General features: G+C 30.3%; 2 protein-coding genes across 8 annotated transcripts in view; one reads left to right on the top strand and one right to left on the bottom strand.

The window, feature by feature from the left end:
- Positions 1-197: 197 nt before the first annotated feature.
- Positions 198-17,110, top strand: cathD (cathepsin D). Its single transcript, XM_074125022.1, has 9 exons — positions 198-376; positions 454-595; positions 5,357-5,480; positions 5,555-5,673; positions 6,628-6,827; positions 7,321-7,443; positions 7,864-8,011; positions 14,298-14,390; positions 16,754-17,110. The coding sequence occupies exons 1-9, from the start codon at positions 306-308 to the stop codon at positions 16,916-16,918; spliced, it is 1,185 nt and encodes a 394-aa protein (XP_073981123.1). The 5' UTR covers positions 198-305; the 3' UTR covers positions 16,919-17,110.
- The window catches only part of LOC141452641 (uncharacterized), a 95,214-nt gene continuing 84,627 nt past the window's right edge, over positions 9,902-20,488 (bottom strand). For 6 of the 7 annotated variants that reach the window (XM_074124977.1, XM_074124979.1, XM_074124976.1 and 3 more), the window contains 2 exons: positions 10,306-10,393; positions 9,902-10,227 (listed from right to left, as the gene is read on the bottom strand). In XM_074124977.1, the coding sequence (XP_073981078.1) occupies positions 10,309-10,393 (85 nt within the window). In that variant the 3' untranslated portion in view covers positions 9,902-10,227; positions 10,306-10,308. Of the gene's footprint in view, positions 10,228-10,305; positions 10,394-17,098; positions 17,274-20,488 lie in introns of those variants that run through there. The other variant, XM_074124981.1, reaches the window with a different exon arrangement.

The following is a 20,488-nucleotide window of genomic DNA, read 5'->3' as shown; positions in this document are numbered from 1 at the left end:
AAAAAATTATGATTATAATTCGTAATAATTTTTCTTCTTTTTTGATGTTATATTGTATTCATTAATAATTTTAAATATGAGATTGTTTAATTTTTAAACTATTTTTCGACCACAATTCTTAAATTTATTTTAAATGGTGTAAACCATGAATCACTCCATTGAATGATGTAAGAGGCTGTGAACCAAATCTTTATAACCTTTCGCTATCTAGTTATCGATTTTCAGCTTTATCTATAAGTGATTTGCTTAGTTCACTGTGCAGACTACAAACAGTAACTGGGCAAGACAGCAACCGAACACATAAAATGTTAGCACATACGCTGATATTAATATCATCGCTCTGTGGTGTTCTCACAGGAAGCGATAATCTCGTAAGGTGGGATATAAGATAGTCGTAGTAATTTTTCATACTTCTTTTTGAAATATTCATAATAAATATATTATAAATTTCAGAGTACCATTAACAAAAATACAATCAGCAAGGAGAACATTTCAAGAAGTTGGAACTTCAGTTAAACAACTTTCAATTAAGTATGCCGGCAACAGTGTTGGTATAGATGGTCCATTCCCAGAACCCCTATCAAATTACCTTGATGTAAGTTGATTATTATTGAAGACTTTTAACATTTTTTTTACGATTTTAATTGTTCATTTAAATACTTTTGTAATATCTCGTTTATTCGAAATTAATCCTAAAATTTGTTGGGTTCCTTGAATTTTGCAAAAAGTAAAAAGAGGAACTTTATCATAGAAAATTTCATCTTATTAAGAGTTTACGTAAAACAAAAGAAAAAGCTTATTAAGCTAAGCGGCTTCCAGTTACACTTTTTTATGCATGCTATGACATTGTGCACTGTGGGTTAGTTGATATTGAGGCGTTACAAACACCTGTACGTAGCAAAAAAAATTTTTGCAGTTGCATAGTCGTAGATAAGCATCGCATATGATTCGTATTCATTTTTGTCAGTTTATCTCATGAAATACCAACAGATACTCGAATGTTTCTAGTGGAAACTAGAAGATTTTTGTTCCTTATCTCTCAGCTTCGAAAATTAATTTCGCAATGTATTTATACTTCCTGTATGAACCCAATATCTTCAATTAGTTGGCAACACATTTAATCCTATATCATAAGCGTACCTACAACTTTTGCTATTTCTGCCCGATATCTTTTTTTCGACTAGCTGGTTGTGTTAGTTGTGAACAACTAAAGGTGTTATACGAGCCTTACACAGCGTACATACTACTTAATAATTGACTTCCAGGAGGAAATGGCCATGTTATGCAATAAGCTAGTTGCTTATATATTAATAAGCGACCACTTATGTATTCTGTCTTTTATTATTATTTTGCCTAAGTCGCTATCTTTATGACAATAAAAAAAAAAAATTAGTTGGATTTAGAAAGGAGCCTGATGAAATTCTATGTATATCCGTAAAAATGTAAAGTAAAAAAAATCTAAGAAAAACAACAGACTGAAATGAGTGAAAAAATTAGAAATAGTTTTTTTTTTCTTCTCTTTTAAATAAATAAATGTTTGCTTGTTCCAATAGTTTTGTTTCAGTAGCTATTTAACTGCGATAAAACCTACATACATAAAGTTTTGCGTATAAACAACATATTTCAGTTAGAATGTCGAATTATTAAACGAAAAAGAGTTTGAGAACTCTGTATCCTACCCATTTTTCTATATAGCTTTATATTGATTTCTATGTCGTAGTAATATATTAACCCACAGTAAAAGAAAACAAATGTGATAATGATATCAATGTAAGTTATCAAGCTGTCATGACTTTTAAATTTTTTCCATTTACAGCTGGTCAAATTAAAATCAGATATTCTTATCAGTAATTTAGCTTCAAATGCATAAATACTTTCTTCGATGCGCAATATTTAAGAAAAAGTTACGAAATAGTGCTTCTATTAGAAATACTATTTTCATTTAATAGTAATAGTGCTCTACTTTAAATATTGATATATTGAAATATTGATATCTTACTTAATATTGATATTCTGATCCTACTTATATCAGAACAAATCTCCATCGGTTTTCTCTTAAAACCATTGATTTCATTTCCAAATTTACTACACCTAGATCATCATTTATATAGTACGCAGTCCACTTTTTCTGGATTCCAAACTGCCAGAATTCCGTAATCAGCTTGTAATATGCACCTTTAACATTCTGAACATGGATATCAATTTCCAGCAATTTTTAAAAGTTTTTGAAGATGTTCGTCAATGAAACAGTAGTTGACTTCATAATATTATTGTACATTTTAATTTCCGGGATTTTATTACATTTACCATCATTTTGGTATTTGACAATTTTTTTTTTTAATATACGTCACACATTTACCCGAAAACGGATAATTTGCTTTCGATATTTAGGTTTTGTTCGAAATTCCTCTGAACCGGACCAAGCATACCTTGTTTAGAACTAACATTCTATGAGAGTACTTAAACGTCTTAAAACACTACTTCTTTACACAATCATTAATTACAGTTTCCGAAAAAGTCGCCCAAGGAATTAGAAGCTAAAAGTTGCATGTTTATTAGGTTTATTTTGTACATAAGAGAAAGTGTTCCAACTGTGTTGATGCTCGCTTTTCAGTTTCTCTGGACTAACCGAGACCGAGAAAGCGGTTTTGACGAAATCATATGTGAATTAAAAGGTTGTAGAAAGTTCAAGTTTGACATTTCTAGTCCTTGCCGTCATACGACCCGGTAATAAGCGTATGTACAATATTAGTCATCCGGAAGCATCTCTTTACTGACAATCGATTTTTCAGTTTTAGAAAACGGCTCCAACGATTTTGTTTAACTTTGGTTGCTCATTCTATACATTTAGATTTTCCCAGGACCAGTCTTCTTAACCAGTTAACTGTATCGACCTGTTTGATATGAAATTGGGTTGCAGTGAAATGACTTTTATATTTTTTTTCGTTATTTATTTCATGTACATTTATTCATTTATTTATATTAACATAAATAGGAAATTTCTTTGCACTCGAATATACTAGAGTTGTTGATCTGCTTGCTACACACTAATTTTCTTTTCTTCGATCGGACAAAAGTATTTTCTAAATTTCCTTATTATTTCAAGTACTCATTCAAATGATAAAGTGTGTCGAGGAAATCCGACAAAGAATCATTAAACTTGAAAAAACCTTGTGCCACTATGAAAACTAAACAGCTCACTCAATACTGTCCTAGCATAAATACCAAATTTCAAAAAATGCACACTGCTGCAATTATCCCAAGTAGGGCGCGACATTACAGACTGGTATTTATGCAAGTGAATCCCTGACCAGATGATAAAATGTAAACAATTATTCAGGGAAATATATTGGCAGGTTACTAGTAGCCAACGACGCAGTTTGGATGATCGCTAAATCTTGAATCCCGCACATGAGCCAAAAAAAAGCTCCGCCTCTTGAATAGAGGTAAATAGGGAACAAACGGATTCTCATCCCGTTTATTATTACCAGGCGCGCCACTTACTGCATAGTCTAGCCTAACACAATATATGAATTCGTTATTGATTCAGTGATGACTAATGAAAGACAAGGAAACATTTACGAAGACTAATTCATATCTTTTATTAGTTCCTTTTATTTCGACATAGCCTCAAAATATTCCAAACTTCTTACAATTTACGAATATATTTTAATTTTTAACTGAAATTGCAAAATTAACTGCCGATGGTCACTACTGAAAACGCATGACGAATATACTCGTCATAACACAAAATTTTATACTTTTTTCATGACGAATATCTTCGTCATAAACAGTTGAACGCAGACCTGGTGGTAATGATGATTAAGCTTTTCTCTGAAATGACATTTAAGAGTAATGCACAGACTCATTATTTTATTATAATACTGATAGCAATATGTACAAAAAATCCCAAAGTGAAAGAAATTTTGTCAAGCAGAAACGCCAGTTTATTAGATAAATTTTCTATTTATAGAAATTTTTCGCATTAGTGTAAATAACAGTGTTTAAATTTTCCAACCCGATTTTTTTTTTTGTTATGAGTTAGAATAAATATTTGAATCAACATTGTATCACCAGACTTTCTATTTAAGCATGTCAATCAATTAATTGTGTACACATTGATAAAGTATAATCTTCCCATTGTTTTTTAACTTTCTATATTTACAAATGATACAATGATAAAATTATTTCATTACAATATTTGATACTGACATTAATTAATTAAATGCTTATTTAAAAAAACCGCAACAGATTTATCACAGATTATTACTTATTGATTGCGCAATATGTTATTCCTTATGATAAAATAAACAAGTACTTGTCTATAAATACAAATGTAAGAAATAAAAATCAATTTTCTCTAGAAAATTCATTCTGAAAATTAGGAACTTTTTCCAGCAAAGTACTTCTTTTTTTATCCAAAACCAAATTTATATTCTTGTTGAAGGAGTAAGTATAAATTTAGAAAAAATACTTTTAGTTTTTTTTACAGCTATTGTGCAGCTCACCGGAATGTACTCTACATAATTAATATTCGAAACAAAATGCATGTTTAGTTAGTTTTTTTTTAGTAGATTAAAAAAAAAGGAAAAATAAAAAAGACATATTTCATAAGAAATATATGTTTTTTTTTCTTCTTTATTATAAAGTTCATAATATAAAATAATATTTTCAAATTATAAACTTTGTTCTTGTTTAAGGTTTCAACTAATAGAATTATCAGGTTAAAGTTTAATACTAACAAAGATATTCTCAGTGTTCGTGCAATCGTACATAAAAATATATACACCATTTCCGAGAAACTGTTTCAGAGCCTTCGTCTAGTAGCAAATATTTGTTACATTTTTTTGTATTTTTAAGTTAATCTACTGCAAAAAAAAAAAAAAACCTATCAAAAAATAAATTTTATTTCGGTCATTAAGATAGTGTAGAGTACATTCCGATGAACTACAATGGCCTTTAACTACAGTTGCTCTTGGAGATTACTATGTGAAATTGGTTTCTAAGTAGTAAAGCGTGAATTTTGAAGTATTGTTGATTTTTTTTAAAAAAAATTTTATAAAAATTAAGCATTCATTCGGCGCAAGTTTTAAATCAAGTTTATTTTTTAGTATTATCGAGTCTGATTTAAAAGGAAATGAATATTAAAGTAAGAGGTCCTAAAAAGGTCTCGCATTGCAATTTCTGCCTTACTTTACTACAGTCAGCAAGTACGAGTGCTAGTCGGAAACATATGTGAAGTAGAAATCTCTACACCAAACTCAAACTCTGATAATGGATAAAAGACCGAAACCTGTCAAGGATACAATAAACATGAGTTTTCATTTATTTTATTTCATAACTATCTGTTTTCCAGGCCCAGTATTATGGTCCAATTACTCTGGGATCACCGCCACAGTCTTTCAGAGTCGTTTTTGATACAGGTTCTTCCAATTTATGGGTGCCTTCGAAGAAATGCTCAAAATTCAATATTGCTTGCTGTAAGTTTTAGCAAATTTCAAACTAATTAGTAAGATAATCTTCGCAAATAATATTTCAATAAAAATATTTCTAGGGGTTCATCGCAAATATGATAGTTCTAGTTCTAAAACATATGTGCCTAATGGAGAAAAATTTGCCATTCAATATGGAAGTGGAAGTCTTTCTGGTTTTCTGTCGCAGGATCATTTGACTGTAAGAATATTTGGTTTATGTAATTTTTTTTTTTTTTATTGCGTTTCTCTGATTTTTGCAAAACTGGTTTACCCCTTTAGTTTGTTTTTATTTATTAATCATTATATAATTTTCCATTTATTTTTGTTCTAAAATTCATCCGGATTTCCTACTACTTTTCAAAAAATAAAATAAAATCTATCATGTGTACGTCGTTGACTTTCACTAAAATTATTGTTAATGTTATTTTTTTTAATTGCTGACAACCTTAAATGTTAAGTAAGTTGTCCTAAAATGGAAGCTGCCAAAAATTGAAAAATTTAATGATTTAATAATTACACACAACAAACTAAATACATAAACTTTCAGAAGAATAAGTGTGTATTTGAAAATTATTATCAAAGATTCTTGCATAAAGTCAAGGTCAGAAAAAATGGAAAAATGAGAACAGTACAAAGAGGATGAAAAATTATTAAGATTAATTTTTAACTTCTTTTTTTTTTTTTTTTTCTATTTATAAAAATCCATACATTGCCAGCTTGCCACGTTTATGAACCTTGACTTCTGCAATCTAGTGCACAATCTTGGGCTCTTCAAAAATCTCCTTTTTTTTTTGGAACTTACAGATTCAAAATACGTAGACTTCTTGTAAAAATTGAAGGGAATTCAACTATCTTACACGACAAAATATCTCAAATTTCATACTGTTCTCTCTATTTGTCTTAATCTATTTTTATCATTTCTTTCTAATCTGCTTTTCTTGAAAATCAATCACACCGACTATTTAGTTGATCCGAGATATCGAATGTATACTATTTCTGCTGAGAAAGCCTCAACTTTGTAATTTCTGTCCTGCTCTTCCCGCAACATATTGCCTTTACCTATATTTGCCTATTTAAATTTGAATACATAAATCGGAAATTAAACAAAAATTATAATATAATGTGCTAATTATGTTTTTATTGATTTTGTCAGATTGGAGGCATCACTGTTGCTAATCAAACATTTGCAGAAGCTGTAAATGAACCAGGAATGGTATTTGTAGCAGCTAAATTTGATGGTATTCTTGGTCTTGGTTATGACACTATATCTGTAGATAAAGTTACACCTCCATTTTACAATATGTATAAGCAAGGAGTGGTTCAGACACCAGTATTTTCTTTTTATCTCAACAGGTATCATACGATTTTGTAAATTAATTGAAGATGAGGGCAGGGTAGATTATAGAAATATCTATGAATGTAAATGAGTGTGAACAAGTGAGAAATAGTGTTTATGTAAAGAGAGAGAGAATCAGTGAATGGGTATGGAGAGAAAAACGGTGATGGTGAACTAGCGTTCGACTGTGAGTACGCTCCTTAGAAGGAAAATGGCTAAAAAGAGCATAATATGTAAGGTGGCATTGATTGTGAATCCTATGAAGGTGTCTTCATAGCATGCAGTGAGTGATTTGATCGGGATTTTGGCAAGAAAAGATGCTTAAAGAAGTGTCTATTTGTCTTTGTCCTATTGAAATACCAGTATTTTTATATACAATGATTATGATAGAAGTAAAGTATAAATAATAACAATAATATTATAATAGTATCATTATTATTTTCTGCAAAATTATTGTACAAATGCAATACCATATCATTCATAGATTTTTGTTTCTTTTTTTAAATATAGGGATCCCGCAGCAAGTGTTGGCGGTGAAATCATATTCGGAGGTTCGGATCCCGAGAAATATGTTGGTGATTTCACTTACGTACCCGTAAATAAACAAGGATACTGGCAATTTAGCATGGATTCGTGAGTAATTTAATTTTTTAACAACTTCTAAACTAGTCTGAATGAACGACAAAGACATGAAAGGGAATCAATGAAATTGGCGAGAAGTTATACGATATATCGAGGGGCATCAAATTTAGAAAAGACTTTTGGTTAGAATTATGCTAATTTGTTCCCCCTCCCCGTCAACTTTAATCCTATTTAAGGGACATTTAGTGTTTAAGCTGCTCGTACATGTATCATAATATAATATACTGATGTAATCTCAGAAACACCGTTGTTTTCTAAGTAAAATTGATGTTAATAGGTTTGCTCTCTCGTAGTCTTGATTAATGGAAGTATTGCGAACGTTTCGAAGTTTTTAAAATTCATTTTTATCAGAAACTGTTGATGTCTCTTTGTACAACCACCTTTTTTATGTGCATTCTAATTTGATTTCAGAGTCATAGCAAATGGAAAGACTTTCTGCAAAGGGGGTTGCCAAGCCATTGCTGATACAGGTACAAGCTTGATTGCTGGCCCTACCGAGGATATTAATGCTCTCAATAAGTTACTTGGAGGTACTCCAGTAGCAGGAGGAGAATACATGGTAATGTTTCATTTTAATTTTTTTGTAATTTTTACTCTTTTTTTTTCCTTCAATTAGAGACACGTTATCGTCTGATGTAGTAGACATCTCAAGTTATTGTCATCTTCCGGATATCAACGTATAGCGAACTGTGGAGGGCATTAATAAGAGAACTAATTTATAAATATAAGATTATTAATTCCATTGAGCGGTTACGTTGGATACATGAGTAATAAATATTTTATCACAATTTTAGCAGATTCCAAAATAATCGAGTGCTGGACCTCTTTTATTGTTAGAATTATGAGTTAGAAGTTCGATAGCTGCAGAGGATTTGATTCCCAAGCGAAATCGAACCAAAGTGGAGTAAATGAATCCCTCTAAAAATAATTCGATTTAACACCTGAATTTACAATGCCTACTGACGAGTGCTTCCTCCCATTCGCCTATTCCCAATGAAATTTACAATCTGGTTATTTAGCTTGAAAACAGTTTTTATTGTTGGATCCTGTACATTCAAGAGCGTAGAATTACCAGTTTAGCCAGGGAACGCGAAAGTCAGGCATCCCCAACTATTAAAAGGATAAATAAAAATTACAATTGAAGTGAAAGAAACTGCCATAGAATGTATTAGCTTTATTCATTGAGCATTAAGTATTTGCTTCAAGGCTCTACATTATTATGAATTGTCAATTTGGCTTAACGTTGTGAATTTAGTTCGATAAGTTTTAAAGTTGAATATTGCCTCATTAAAGTCATTCAATATTGACAATCAAAATTAATTATTTCTTATTAATTTTATGTATATTTGATAATTAATTTCTGTTTACATTAAATACCAAATTAAAAGTTGGAACTCTATTAGATTTCATAGGTATTCAGATATAACTCTATTAAATTTGATGTCGAGTTCCTACTCCGGATAATATTGCATTTTATTTAACAATATCGTGTTCCTAGCTCGAATAATATGTCCCAAGTAAAGATTACTTTTTCATCGTTTTATATCATACTGCATGCAGTTATGTATAAATGTTAGCTTGCTAAAAACTATGGTTAATAAATAAGAGAATTAACATACTTGCGTTTTCATATTACATTTTATTTTTGTATGTTTTTGTCTGTTTTGATGTAGAATTCTAAATTGTGAATGTATAGTAAGATGTGAGACACAGGTTCAATAGGTTTCTTACAGACTATGTAACAGTACCTCAGCTTTAACTGGTTGACTTGCGATTAAAACGTCTAGTATAAGACCTTCCTTGTTTTATCTTACCTTTTTTATGCATTTTTTGTAGCTTAATTGTTTTCTGCGAAAAAGCTAGTTTATCTAAGGTTGTTTTTTCCCCATATCGACTGCGATGGTCTTACCGTTAGTTTCAATGCTATTTTGCTTATTACTTTGTTTAATTTTTAAATAATAAGTTATTGATCTAAAATCTTTTGTCTGCAATATTTCATTGTTTTATCTTTGACACCTTATACAAGTTGCGCCAGTGTTATGACAGTTTTGGCCTGACTTTAATTTAGATCAGTAAATAGGATTGTATAATTAGTTTTGAACAAAAATTAATACTTTTTTTAAATTTTATTTAAGGCGCGATCATTTGCTAGGAACCTTCTCCTGGCTTTGTCCTGCTCAACTATTCTCTTTTCAGAGAGTCCCCACCCGATAACGGACAGAGTCTTATAATAAAAGAAAACATGTTTTGGTGATAATAAAATGTTCTTTTCGCTGAAAAATCTCATCTAATGAGAAAATAATTATTGAGATTTCATTCTAAATAAGTAAGAAAGTGCCGCATAAATTTGATCCTACAAAAAAGATAATTGTTCAATATTTGGAGAGCTTCAATTCCAAATGAAAGTTAAAACTTTTGAGAAAAGAATTTAGAATATAACAAACATAAATGAAAATATCTTATTTCAGTTTATTACATGTTACTACATGTTTATTATAGATAAAAATTATTCACTCGGCTGATACAATTCTAATTTAGTCTTTCCAACTCCTGTCCAATCAAAAATGCATCTGAATTGGTTAAACCCTACTAGTTAAGGATAACGGTTTATGTACTCCTTTTTAGAGAAAGCTGACTTCTATAAGATCAGTTTACAATGAATTCATTTTCAGAAATCTTCAATGTAGTAATACATCAATTATTTATTCATCTCTTTATCTTCGTATGTTTTTTGATTCCATAGAGACCGTATATCACTTTTTTCAATTTATAGAACTGAAATGACATAGAATTAAAGATTTATTATTTCATCCTAATAGTAAAAATGAGATTTCTACTTTATTGCTTACTTACCATTCATGTAATACCTCCACTTGTAATGTTCAGCCATTCTAAAATATTATTTTGGTGATTTCCGTTAGATAAAGCCATGACAGATAATCTGTAATTAAGAAGAAAAGTAGTTAGTATTTCAAATATTAGAACATTATTTAGCTCAATTTGTTTCAAAAAGATTCGCTAATATTTTTTATTTATTTTAGCCTTAATGGTGAATAATGTTTGGAAATAGATTTTATGTAGTGTTTACACCTCTCATTTTACAGGAATCGATTCTAGACTTACTAATAATGAAACACAAATACACATAGAAAGCCTTTATTTAACAACTTCACTTATACGTCTAACTGTACTGTTCTTTTAAACCCAACTTGTTTGATATGACTGCGAATTAATTATTCTACCTGTACTTTTTCTGATTCTAAGGGGGTCTTCCACTTCGATAGCACCATCCATGTCATCATCAATTTCTTCATTGACTTTCTGTTAAACAATTTATCATTTCGAATGCATCTCTTCTGACTTCTTTTTATTTTTCATTATATGTTGTACTTAAGAGTATATAATGTAAACAAATAAAATAAATATGATCATTGCTTATTACGAAGAAGTCCTGTTATAGTTGAGGTTGTAGTCGTCGGAGTCTGTTTTCTCTCCAGTTGTTGATTTCCAGCCTCTGTTCAAAGGTTCTTTTGAAATATGTGTGTGTTTTGTCCATAAAGTTTTTGACCTTTGATAATTCCAGCTTCCTGATAATTTGTTCATTCCGTATATTCCACGATATTCTCAAGGCAATACACAGCAATTTATTTTGGAAACTAGCAGCTTTTTTATTGAAATTCTACTAGCTCTTATCAATACGTAAGTCAGTAAACTCTAAGGTTAGATGTGTACAAGAGTCTAAAGCATTGAGGTTCAAGAGCTATCCTTCGGTTAATTAGAAGATACAGATGTCTGAGTAATTGGTAGTGCTATTTTAATTTCAAGCGATCTGATGAAAAGTTAAAGCTTTTTCGTGTCTACGTTTAAGCCAAGATATTTTAAAGTTTTAACTGTCCTTTACTATTGAATTTTTACCGGTTGTATGCAGTCTATAAAGGGAAAGATTTGGACTTAAGCCTTAGGTAACTCAGTGAAATGTTCAGTTTTCAGTTCATTTTTTTTATATGTAGAATGGGTAAGAAGGAACCTTTGGCTGAAAAATAATGTTGGTTTGTCTGGTGCGTAACTATCATAGGAAGTTATTTGCAAAGAATTCTATTTCTTCGTCCGTTAGGTTTGTAGACCTACATTTACGAGTGGTATGTTTAGGTAGGACTTCTAACAGGACATAAGTAAAAAAATATCTTGAATGAGTTTGTTCGTGAGATGAGTATTTGACTGGAAATAAGCATTCAGAAAGGGTAAGACATGTTAGCCCAGCTCATGACCAACGCAGTCAAGAGAGTATCGCCTGATGTGATTAATTATGCTTTACAAGAGAGTGTCACCTGATGTGATTAATTATGCCTCACAAGAGAGTGTCGCCTGATGTGATTAATTACGCCTTACAAGAGAGTGTCGCCTGATGTGATTAATTATGCTTTAAACTGCACTCTATCAAATCATATTCAAACATCATAATTAAATCTAATCATCATCATAATCAAAGCACTACCTCTTTGTATACTCCTATTTTTACAGTGAATAGGTTCACCCAAGTCTATTGATTTGTTTTTTGTCTCTTTGTCCAAACGATACGTACTATCATACATTTATTTATTTGGTTGAATTAACTTAATTTAAGTAAACCCTTATACAACTGTCCTACCGGACAGTTTTAATTTCTTCTTAAGTTTATTTGATTGTTGTAATAAAAACGTCATTTAAGTAGTTTGGAATGTTAGATCTTTTGTCTCATATGCGAATTCTTCTAATTTATTCTAAGATAAGTCTCTAGGCTTGCAGGAGGAATATCATTTTTATAAAAAGAGCTGTCACCATCACCGCTGAGAAAACTGGTGCATTAGAAGTTCATTATCTTAGAAGTGTATATTAGAAGTTCGTTTTAATTCATCCCTGTTTCTTGCTTTAATTAAATAATTATAAGTAGATCCTCTTTATTGGCGCATCTGTATAACAATCTTGAGTTTTTCTGTAAAGTTTACCAGCGGTAGTAAGGTGATAAATGGAGAAAACTGTTTAAAAAAAAATAGACTTAACTACCTTTCCGATCTAGAAAGTATTCTGCTTCAAAGGAAGACTAGAACTGGCTCAGGAATCCTACTAATTGACAGAAAGGTTAACGATATGGAAGTGCCTTATAAATTGTAGTTTTTAAATTAGTAGTTCCAACATAAGAAAAGCTTCCAAAGTCTTAAATTTCATTCAATTATCTAATTGCAGACAAAACAATCAGAGAGGATGAATTTCATTTCTCATTTTTTCCTATTCTCACATGCTGTTTTAATTGTCGAGTTTAGTCAAAAGTCAAAAATTTAAAGACAATTTTCACTTAAAATCTTTGTACTAGTACGTATATAAACAACTTTTTACTACATCTTCCTCCTAATGCAGGATGTATTTTTGACTATTTTAGGGATAGTGTGATTGAAAATAGAAACAGTCTAAATGGGTTCTACTCAATCCTGATTTTCCTACTCAATTTCTGAAGTCGGGTGAAAATCCGTGACTAGTCAGATTCACAAAATTTTGGCAATAGATTGTTTCCTGTGGAAATCCATACTTACTGAGGTGTAAGGTTGCATGACTTGTGTTTTAAAGAAGGCTCTTCCACAAAATAGCTAAACGTTCGATAAAAATTAAATGTTAATTGCAATTTAAAATTGTAATACTTGCGCTTACGAAAATAAAGTTTGAGTTCGTAGATTTTTTTTTTTTAACCATAAGTACTCATAGTTGAATAATAATTGAGGATATTTGAACTAAGTTGACTAATTGTCCACTAGCTTCGATCAGTGTGATAAGGCGATTTAACGGAGACACATCTCTGCATCTAAATTAATAATTGGTTTACATTGGAACAAATGTGTGTTTCATTACCTTCCTTTCTAATTTCATTATGCTGCTCCAAACCTATCCCTACATACTAAAGAGAACTTTAAGTTAAAAAAGCCTGCAGTTTTTTACAAAAATTGTCAGCGTTCGATTATGTTAATTTTGAGTCTAATTTATTAATCTTCGTTTTATTTAAGTAACTTTTCCTTTTATTTAAAAAAAATAGACCTTAAAATTTTAATCAGATCATCTCCGCTATTAATAATGTTATTGGGCTCCTCATTTCTAGAAAAACTATTGTCTGAACCTGTTGTAATTTTTGGCTTTGACATCTTTATACGAAGGCGTAAACAAGTAAAATTCTTAAATATTTTGAATTCTTTTTCTACTTAATATTTTGTTTCATTTAAAATTGTTTGATTCTGAACGCACTGAATATAATTTAATACATGACTAGAACGTTTATAGTTGATAATTACAATTAATCTATACAAACTTGAAGGAAGTTTGTGATAAATAAAAGTAAATCCCAAACAAGTTGAAGAAAACAGTTTTTAACATAGACTCTTATGTCACGTGGCCCATATGTTTGTCAATTTTGTGACGTTATTGCTGTAAATAATACATTCAAGACTCCAGAGCATGGAACGATTCCTTATTTTTAAAAAACTTTTTGAATGTCTAAAGTCAGTTGGATTTTATTTCTATAATATTGTACAAATCAACGTTAAAAATCTTGGTTTAACTTTTACAACCAAATAGCATTTCTGCTTCTTTAAGAAATATGTATACGATAGTGTAGAAGCCACACTATTAAGTCAGAAACCAACTTCGTCGAGTATTTTATAATTAGTTATTAAAATATACCTTTCACACATACTCAACATGCACTAGAAGTTGTTTTGGTTGTTCCAAGGGTATTTCCAGTGAATGCAGTTTTAAAATTTGTGATCATTCTTCTAAAGAAGTAAGATTGTAATATTAATGTTTTTAATATTACCTTTTTGCAGATATCCTGTGATTTAATACCAAAATTACCTAAAATTGATTTTGTTATTGGAGGAAACAAATTTATATTGGAAGGAAAGGATTACGTCCTTAGAGTAAGTGTTTTCACATTACTTGCAATTTTAATTTCTAGTAAGTTTAGCGCTATAAAACAAATTGATGTTACCTTCTGCGAAAAACAATGAATTATTACTTACCAACATCAAAGGAAATTATTGACTACACAAATTTGCTAACTAAATTCCGTCTTGAGATTGCTACGCAAGAAAAAAAAAGAAGAAGTGATTTTTATCAAAATTGTTGAATCCTGAAATGCTTCAATGAGCCATTTTAGATAAGTGCAAATTTAAAAAATTAAAAAAAAAAAAAGGGGGGGTTTTATATAATGTTCAGCTGAATCTGTCTAATTACAATATAAAGAACAAAGAGAGAGATTTTAGAATGAGGCATGTAATCATTTTCTTCAAATTTGATAAGTACATCTTATGTATTATAAGGAAGTGAGGAAGCAAAGAAAAACTATTGCAGAAGTTTCTGTGTCAAAAAAAATTCTAGTCCATTACAATCTTGTGATTTAAACAAACTTGAAGTTTCGGGGATTACTAGATTTTGCAGACTTCTGGCAATTTTATCGTCCTCTGGATTTGTTGTTTTTACCCTCTTCGACATATCAAGTCGAAAGTGTGGATAGGTCCGCTGCGCTGTGTAATATCATTGATTTTATCCACGCAAATTTATAACATCCTAGACCGTCATAAATGTAGTGTGAGGCGTCCATGTAAGTGAAGTCGAAATCTCTACACCAAACTGATTAATCTATGTACTTTCTGGTGATGGACGAAAGTCAAAAACCGGTCAGGGATACTATAAACATGCGAGTTAATGTAAATAATTTATTTATAAATGAATAACGTGTAGTGAGTGACGTATAACCATTAAAATAAGGCGTCGGAAAATCTTAACTCATTGGTAAACTGAGCACAACTTGTCATGTGATGGATTTATTTCATTTCCTTATAATAGACTGCCACTTACTTATTAATGTTTGTTCTCAACATTTTTTCCTGCCTTATAAATTTTCGAATGTTTCTGCTGATAAAGAGTTTTGATATATTTTTTTGGTACCTCAGTTTTCGAAATGAGAGACGGAAAAAAAACAAAACAAAAATCAGTATTACTGTTTTTTAGGGTAAAAATAGAATTAATATGTGTGCTTGTCTAATATTATGTTCTATTATATATTCACATATGTTAATTAGAGAGAGTTTTTATTAGTTTTGAGCGTTCCATCTTGGAGAACCGCCCCACGCAAGTTACATAAATTATGTAATTAATTAGACGTTAGCTCTTCTGAAAAATAGGCATATCTAATTTAATATTTTCAGATAAGCATTTAAGCAGATGATGAGATGAGTTATAACACTCGGTTGATTCCATTGGAACAGATTTCCTTTCTTCTTACTCGTCAAAGTAGTGGTATAGTCGGGAAGAAATTACTTATTAATTCATTCATTTGAAATTACATTATCTTTAATGAATTTATTATTAACAAGAATGAGGTTGGTACTAAATGACCACAGCAGTCAATGCACCCAAAATGAACGTTTGGTATAAAGCATTAGTTGAAATAAACGGGAATCTAACTTATATCAAATGAAAGTTTGACTACAAATTTGTAGGCCAAAAGTTGTAATTGAACACACTTTTTATTTTATTAAACAAGTGATTGTTTCGTAGAAGTAAAAATCAATTTTTTTTTCACATCTCATGAGAAAGAAAGATGATAAGGAAATCAAGGTAAATCTGCAAATTGTTTCTCGGTCACTGCACAATACACAACTCTTGAAACTAGCTATCTAATCAAAGAAAATGTATTAATACATGGACATTTTCAACTTCTTAGTTTATCCAATCCAGTGTTCTGCAGCAATCTTTATTATTCTCTACTGATGAAAAAAAAAACTTCCAAGTAGATTATCTAGTCTAATATTTTTGCCATTGATGTGATTAACCATAGGTTTCTATTTCTATGGGTGAGTATATGTTTTGTAGGGTAAATTTTGATTTAGGTATGGTCAATGTTGAACTAGAGACCTAACTAATCATATCCTATCAAATTATGACTGTACTTAGTAGAAGAAGAAAAGTTTTGAATACCTTAATCCCTCCAAGGTACTTAATGTAAGAAATTTTGCATCAAAAAATTGGAAATATTTCTCCCTTAAAAATTATAATAATAAATCCAAACATCTATTTGAGATTCCCATAACTAAATTAAAAAATAACTTACAGGTGGCTGTTGCATAAAGATTTTTTTTTTAAATCCTACAGTAGATTACTAGGAATAGCAAAACGGAAATGTTTTTTATCTTTCAAAAAATGTTTTATAAATATGATTTGTTTTGATAAGTATTTTTAAAAGTTCCTATATTCTTTTTTTTTTTTTTATTACTTATAGGTCTCTGCATTGGGCAAGACTGTTTGCTTATCCGGCTTTCTTGGGTTAGACGTTCCTGCGCCACATGGCCCGCTATGGATTCTTGGCGATGTCTTCATTGGACGATTCTATACCGAATTCGATCTAGGCAATAATAGAGTGGGATTCGCATTGTCCAAAGAATAATATGATATTTTACATACCTTTTTTCTTGTCAAAGAGCTTTCTGATCTAGCAATAATGTTGTACTAGTGTAGTTAAGACAAGTAATCCATCTATTATTTTGACATCAAAAATTGCTAATTGTTTATTTAGTAAAATTTAAGTTATTGCATAGTCTTTTTTTTTAAAAAAAATAAACATACATTTTGTATAAAATACCGTTGTTCTTTATTTACATGAGAGTTAATGAAAATGTGTACTTCGTATTCTATTCTGAGTCTACAAACTAGTCTCCATACAGATCGCCATTCATTGCTGAGGATGTGTGGCACAACTTCTTAAGTAGTTAAATATTTCTAGGAAATCCATTTCTCCCCACCTATTAAATATTATATGTTGTTAAAAAAAAAGTGGAATGCTTTGTTGGAAAGACGTCACAAAACTGGTAGCTTAACTTTTATTGCATTCCTTCTTCCTGAAGAAACATAAACATATCACGGAAAGGTCTTATATAAGCCAAGATATACTAAATAGTGCAGATGCTAAAGTATAGATTCTGTACTATATAGTATGGTAGATCTAAGAGATAAGAATTCATGTTCATTTAAAAAACTTGGAAACTGGTTTATTAAAAACTATAAAGCAAACAGACATATAATCTGCACCTTAATTATCACCTTAATTTTAAAGGTATGCAAAGTTTAGGTAAGTTATTGCACTGATTGGACATTTTTTGACAGCCAGTTATTTACACGAAAAAAAAGGGATAGTTTGGGTGCCGTAATTGCGTTGATGGACTTGGGAAAACGGTGCATCACTTCCTAGGTCAGCGGCACGATTTAACAGTTTTCGAAGATAATCCTACGAGGCAGTTTTGAAAGCTAGGAGGCCCTCCCATCCTATAAATATACAGGATATATTTTAGAATATATTCTATGAATGTTGAGGTTAGGGCGCAAAGAACCACTGTATGCTAAGGTCCCGGATCCTTAGGCACCCCATTAATAATAATAGTAGAGGTAATTGTACGGAATTTTCTAATGATTAAATATAGCTCCGCAAATCTCAAGCAGCCTACCTAAGTAACTAAATACCTTGCCCTCAGAATCCAATCTCTTAAGATTTTTTGTTGGATAAAATATCTCGCTGCTGACTTAATCATTTTAATGACTTATCAGTGACATCTAACATCCTAAACTAAACCTATCAATCAAGACCGCTGCATGGCCAATAAATTAGAATTGTATACTTTAATGAATCGTACTGTCGTGCTGATGCTATGATTTTGCTTCTTTTTTTTTTTAATCTTTCTTCCTACTTAATTTAATGAAACTGCTCAACTATGTTCTTAATCCCCTATGGGAGTCCAAACTAGAACATTTCCAAGTAATATCTTCAATCTTATTTAATTCGCCCAACTTCAATTTGCTGCAACTATAATATATAAAATAGTTTTATCTTGGGAAAAGCACAATGTAGAACGTTCAATCCTTTAATATTTATAAATTTTGGAAACAATATTCCAAAGGGATTGGTTATATCACAAAATCTAATTATCCATTATACTTTTTTTTCAAATGCCGCAAATATTTATTTATTAGTTTACTAATTTAACTGCATGAACAACAATTACTTTCTCTACAATCTAAACGTGAATTAATAAATATATTCTCCATATGAGTAAATAGCTTATCTGGCTACTATTTTTCTATTACCATGAAGCAAGTGTAGCAAGAAAAAACCTCTAATTCTAATATTCTACTGGTAGCTAAATGTTAAGAGCATTAAAGTACTACTTCTTATTTTATGCATAGGTATAGTTTTATTTATTTCTCAAGGAAAACAGCCATCTATTGTAAAACAGTTAATAAAATTAGTGTTGATGTTTTTGTGTGTATAATTCTCTTATTAAATAAATTAGAATAACAAAGTGATCTTCATTCTTATAAAGATACACAAACGAGCCGTAAAGAAGATACTTGTAGGTGTCCCACAAACTGAATATTGAACGAACACTTGTGCACTGATGGAAATATCACCTGTTCTGTTTCTACGATGATTATATTCCAATGCCACTTACTTTCTGATAGTTTTCTAATTTAAAAGGATTTCCAATTATTTTCATTTTTTCCTGTATTATTTTTTTTTAAGCCACAGTCGAAAATTTAGGAAACACTTTTTTGTTATAAGTCAAACGAAAATCCTGTTGACTCCTCTGTACACTACTTAATGTTTTCGTCTTCTTTAATATGTTTTGTTACATAAAAACTGCCTTTGCACCAGTCAACTAATAGTTTTCGAGACTATATTGAAACCTTCATTTTTAGTAGAACTTGCGGCTTAAATCGAATCCCATTTAATCTAGCTTATTAGGAAACTGAATAAATAAAAGTTTTCTTCGTTCACTAATGTTACCCATTTTATACTTTTCTTTTGATCTTTGATTCCTGAGTTCAGCTATACTAATTTACTGGGAAGGTCAACACTTATTTTATTATAATTATTTTTTTTAAATGAAGTTATATGAACAAGACTTTGGTGCAAGTAATTTTCACTAATTGCTCCAATAAAATCATAAATAAAACATACATTTCAAACATCAGGTAACGAATTATTACAATTAAAACATTTTAAAAACACCTAATATCACAAGCAATTTTATTATAGTTATTAATATAATAAAATAGCTTATCTAATCCTCAATAACTGTATCACAGTCAGATATTGGCAGACGGTTCGAAGTTACAAATTATTTCTAGTCTCCTTCACAGATGGATTCTGATGGTAGTTAACTTTCTATAAAAATAAAAAATGACAATCCTAGTGTAGAGTCTGAACATCTTACAGATAAATGTTTTCTTGCTCTTCCATACATAGATCTTCATATTGTGGGTTACCGTCACTTCCTTCAGAGCAAGCTCTTTTCATTTTAAGGGTAAATTGATGAATCAAATAATTTTCTGACGAATGTAAACACACGCAAGAAAACAATCAATAAAAATGTTTAATATTTAACAAATTCGAGAAAAACGCAGTATTTAGCACTTCCTAAGCCGGACTTAACTTTCAAGCAACATAATGAAATCTGTAGGGACAAAATGCCTCAGAAAAAGAATACAAAATGAGATGCGATTTTGTTTCTTTTCTCTAAAACGATGTTAAAGAAAGGAAGAATTATTTTAAGAACACAAGAATATTGAAAAATATTAATAAACTCATCTAATTATAAGATCACATCATTTATGTATTCAACTTACGACGAAACTTATCTTTGGAAAGATGGTTGTGAACCTTATTGATGTCAGAACTAAATGGATTTATTTTTAACAAAAAATTAAAAACAAATTTAAAATAATTATAATCATAATTTAAATTATCAATAATTTTAATGAAATCATAACAATGTAATTCCAGAGCACAGCCTATTTCATGTGGTGGGAGCTTGCATTGCATACGCATCCCAAACATAAAGAATTTACTACTTTTAAGAGATTAAATAGAAAATGGTACTCAGGTTTTTATTCTAACTTCAAAACATTACGTACACAAAAGTAGATAGATATACGAGGGTCGTTTGAAAAGTCCGTGCAAAAA

The sequence above is a fragment of the Rhodnius prolixus genome, unplaced genomic scaffold (assembly GCF_049639745.1).
Source record: "Rhodnius prolixus isolate KJV_2025 unplaced genomic scaffold, Rpr scaffold_3, whole genome shotgun sequence".
Lineage (NCBI taxonomy): Eukaryota > Metazoa > Arthropoda > Insecta > Hemiptera > Reduviidae > Rhodnius > Rhodnius prolixus.
The sequence above is the reverse complement of the archived record's forward strand: the minus strand, read 5'-3'. Positions and strand labels throughout refer to the sequence as shown.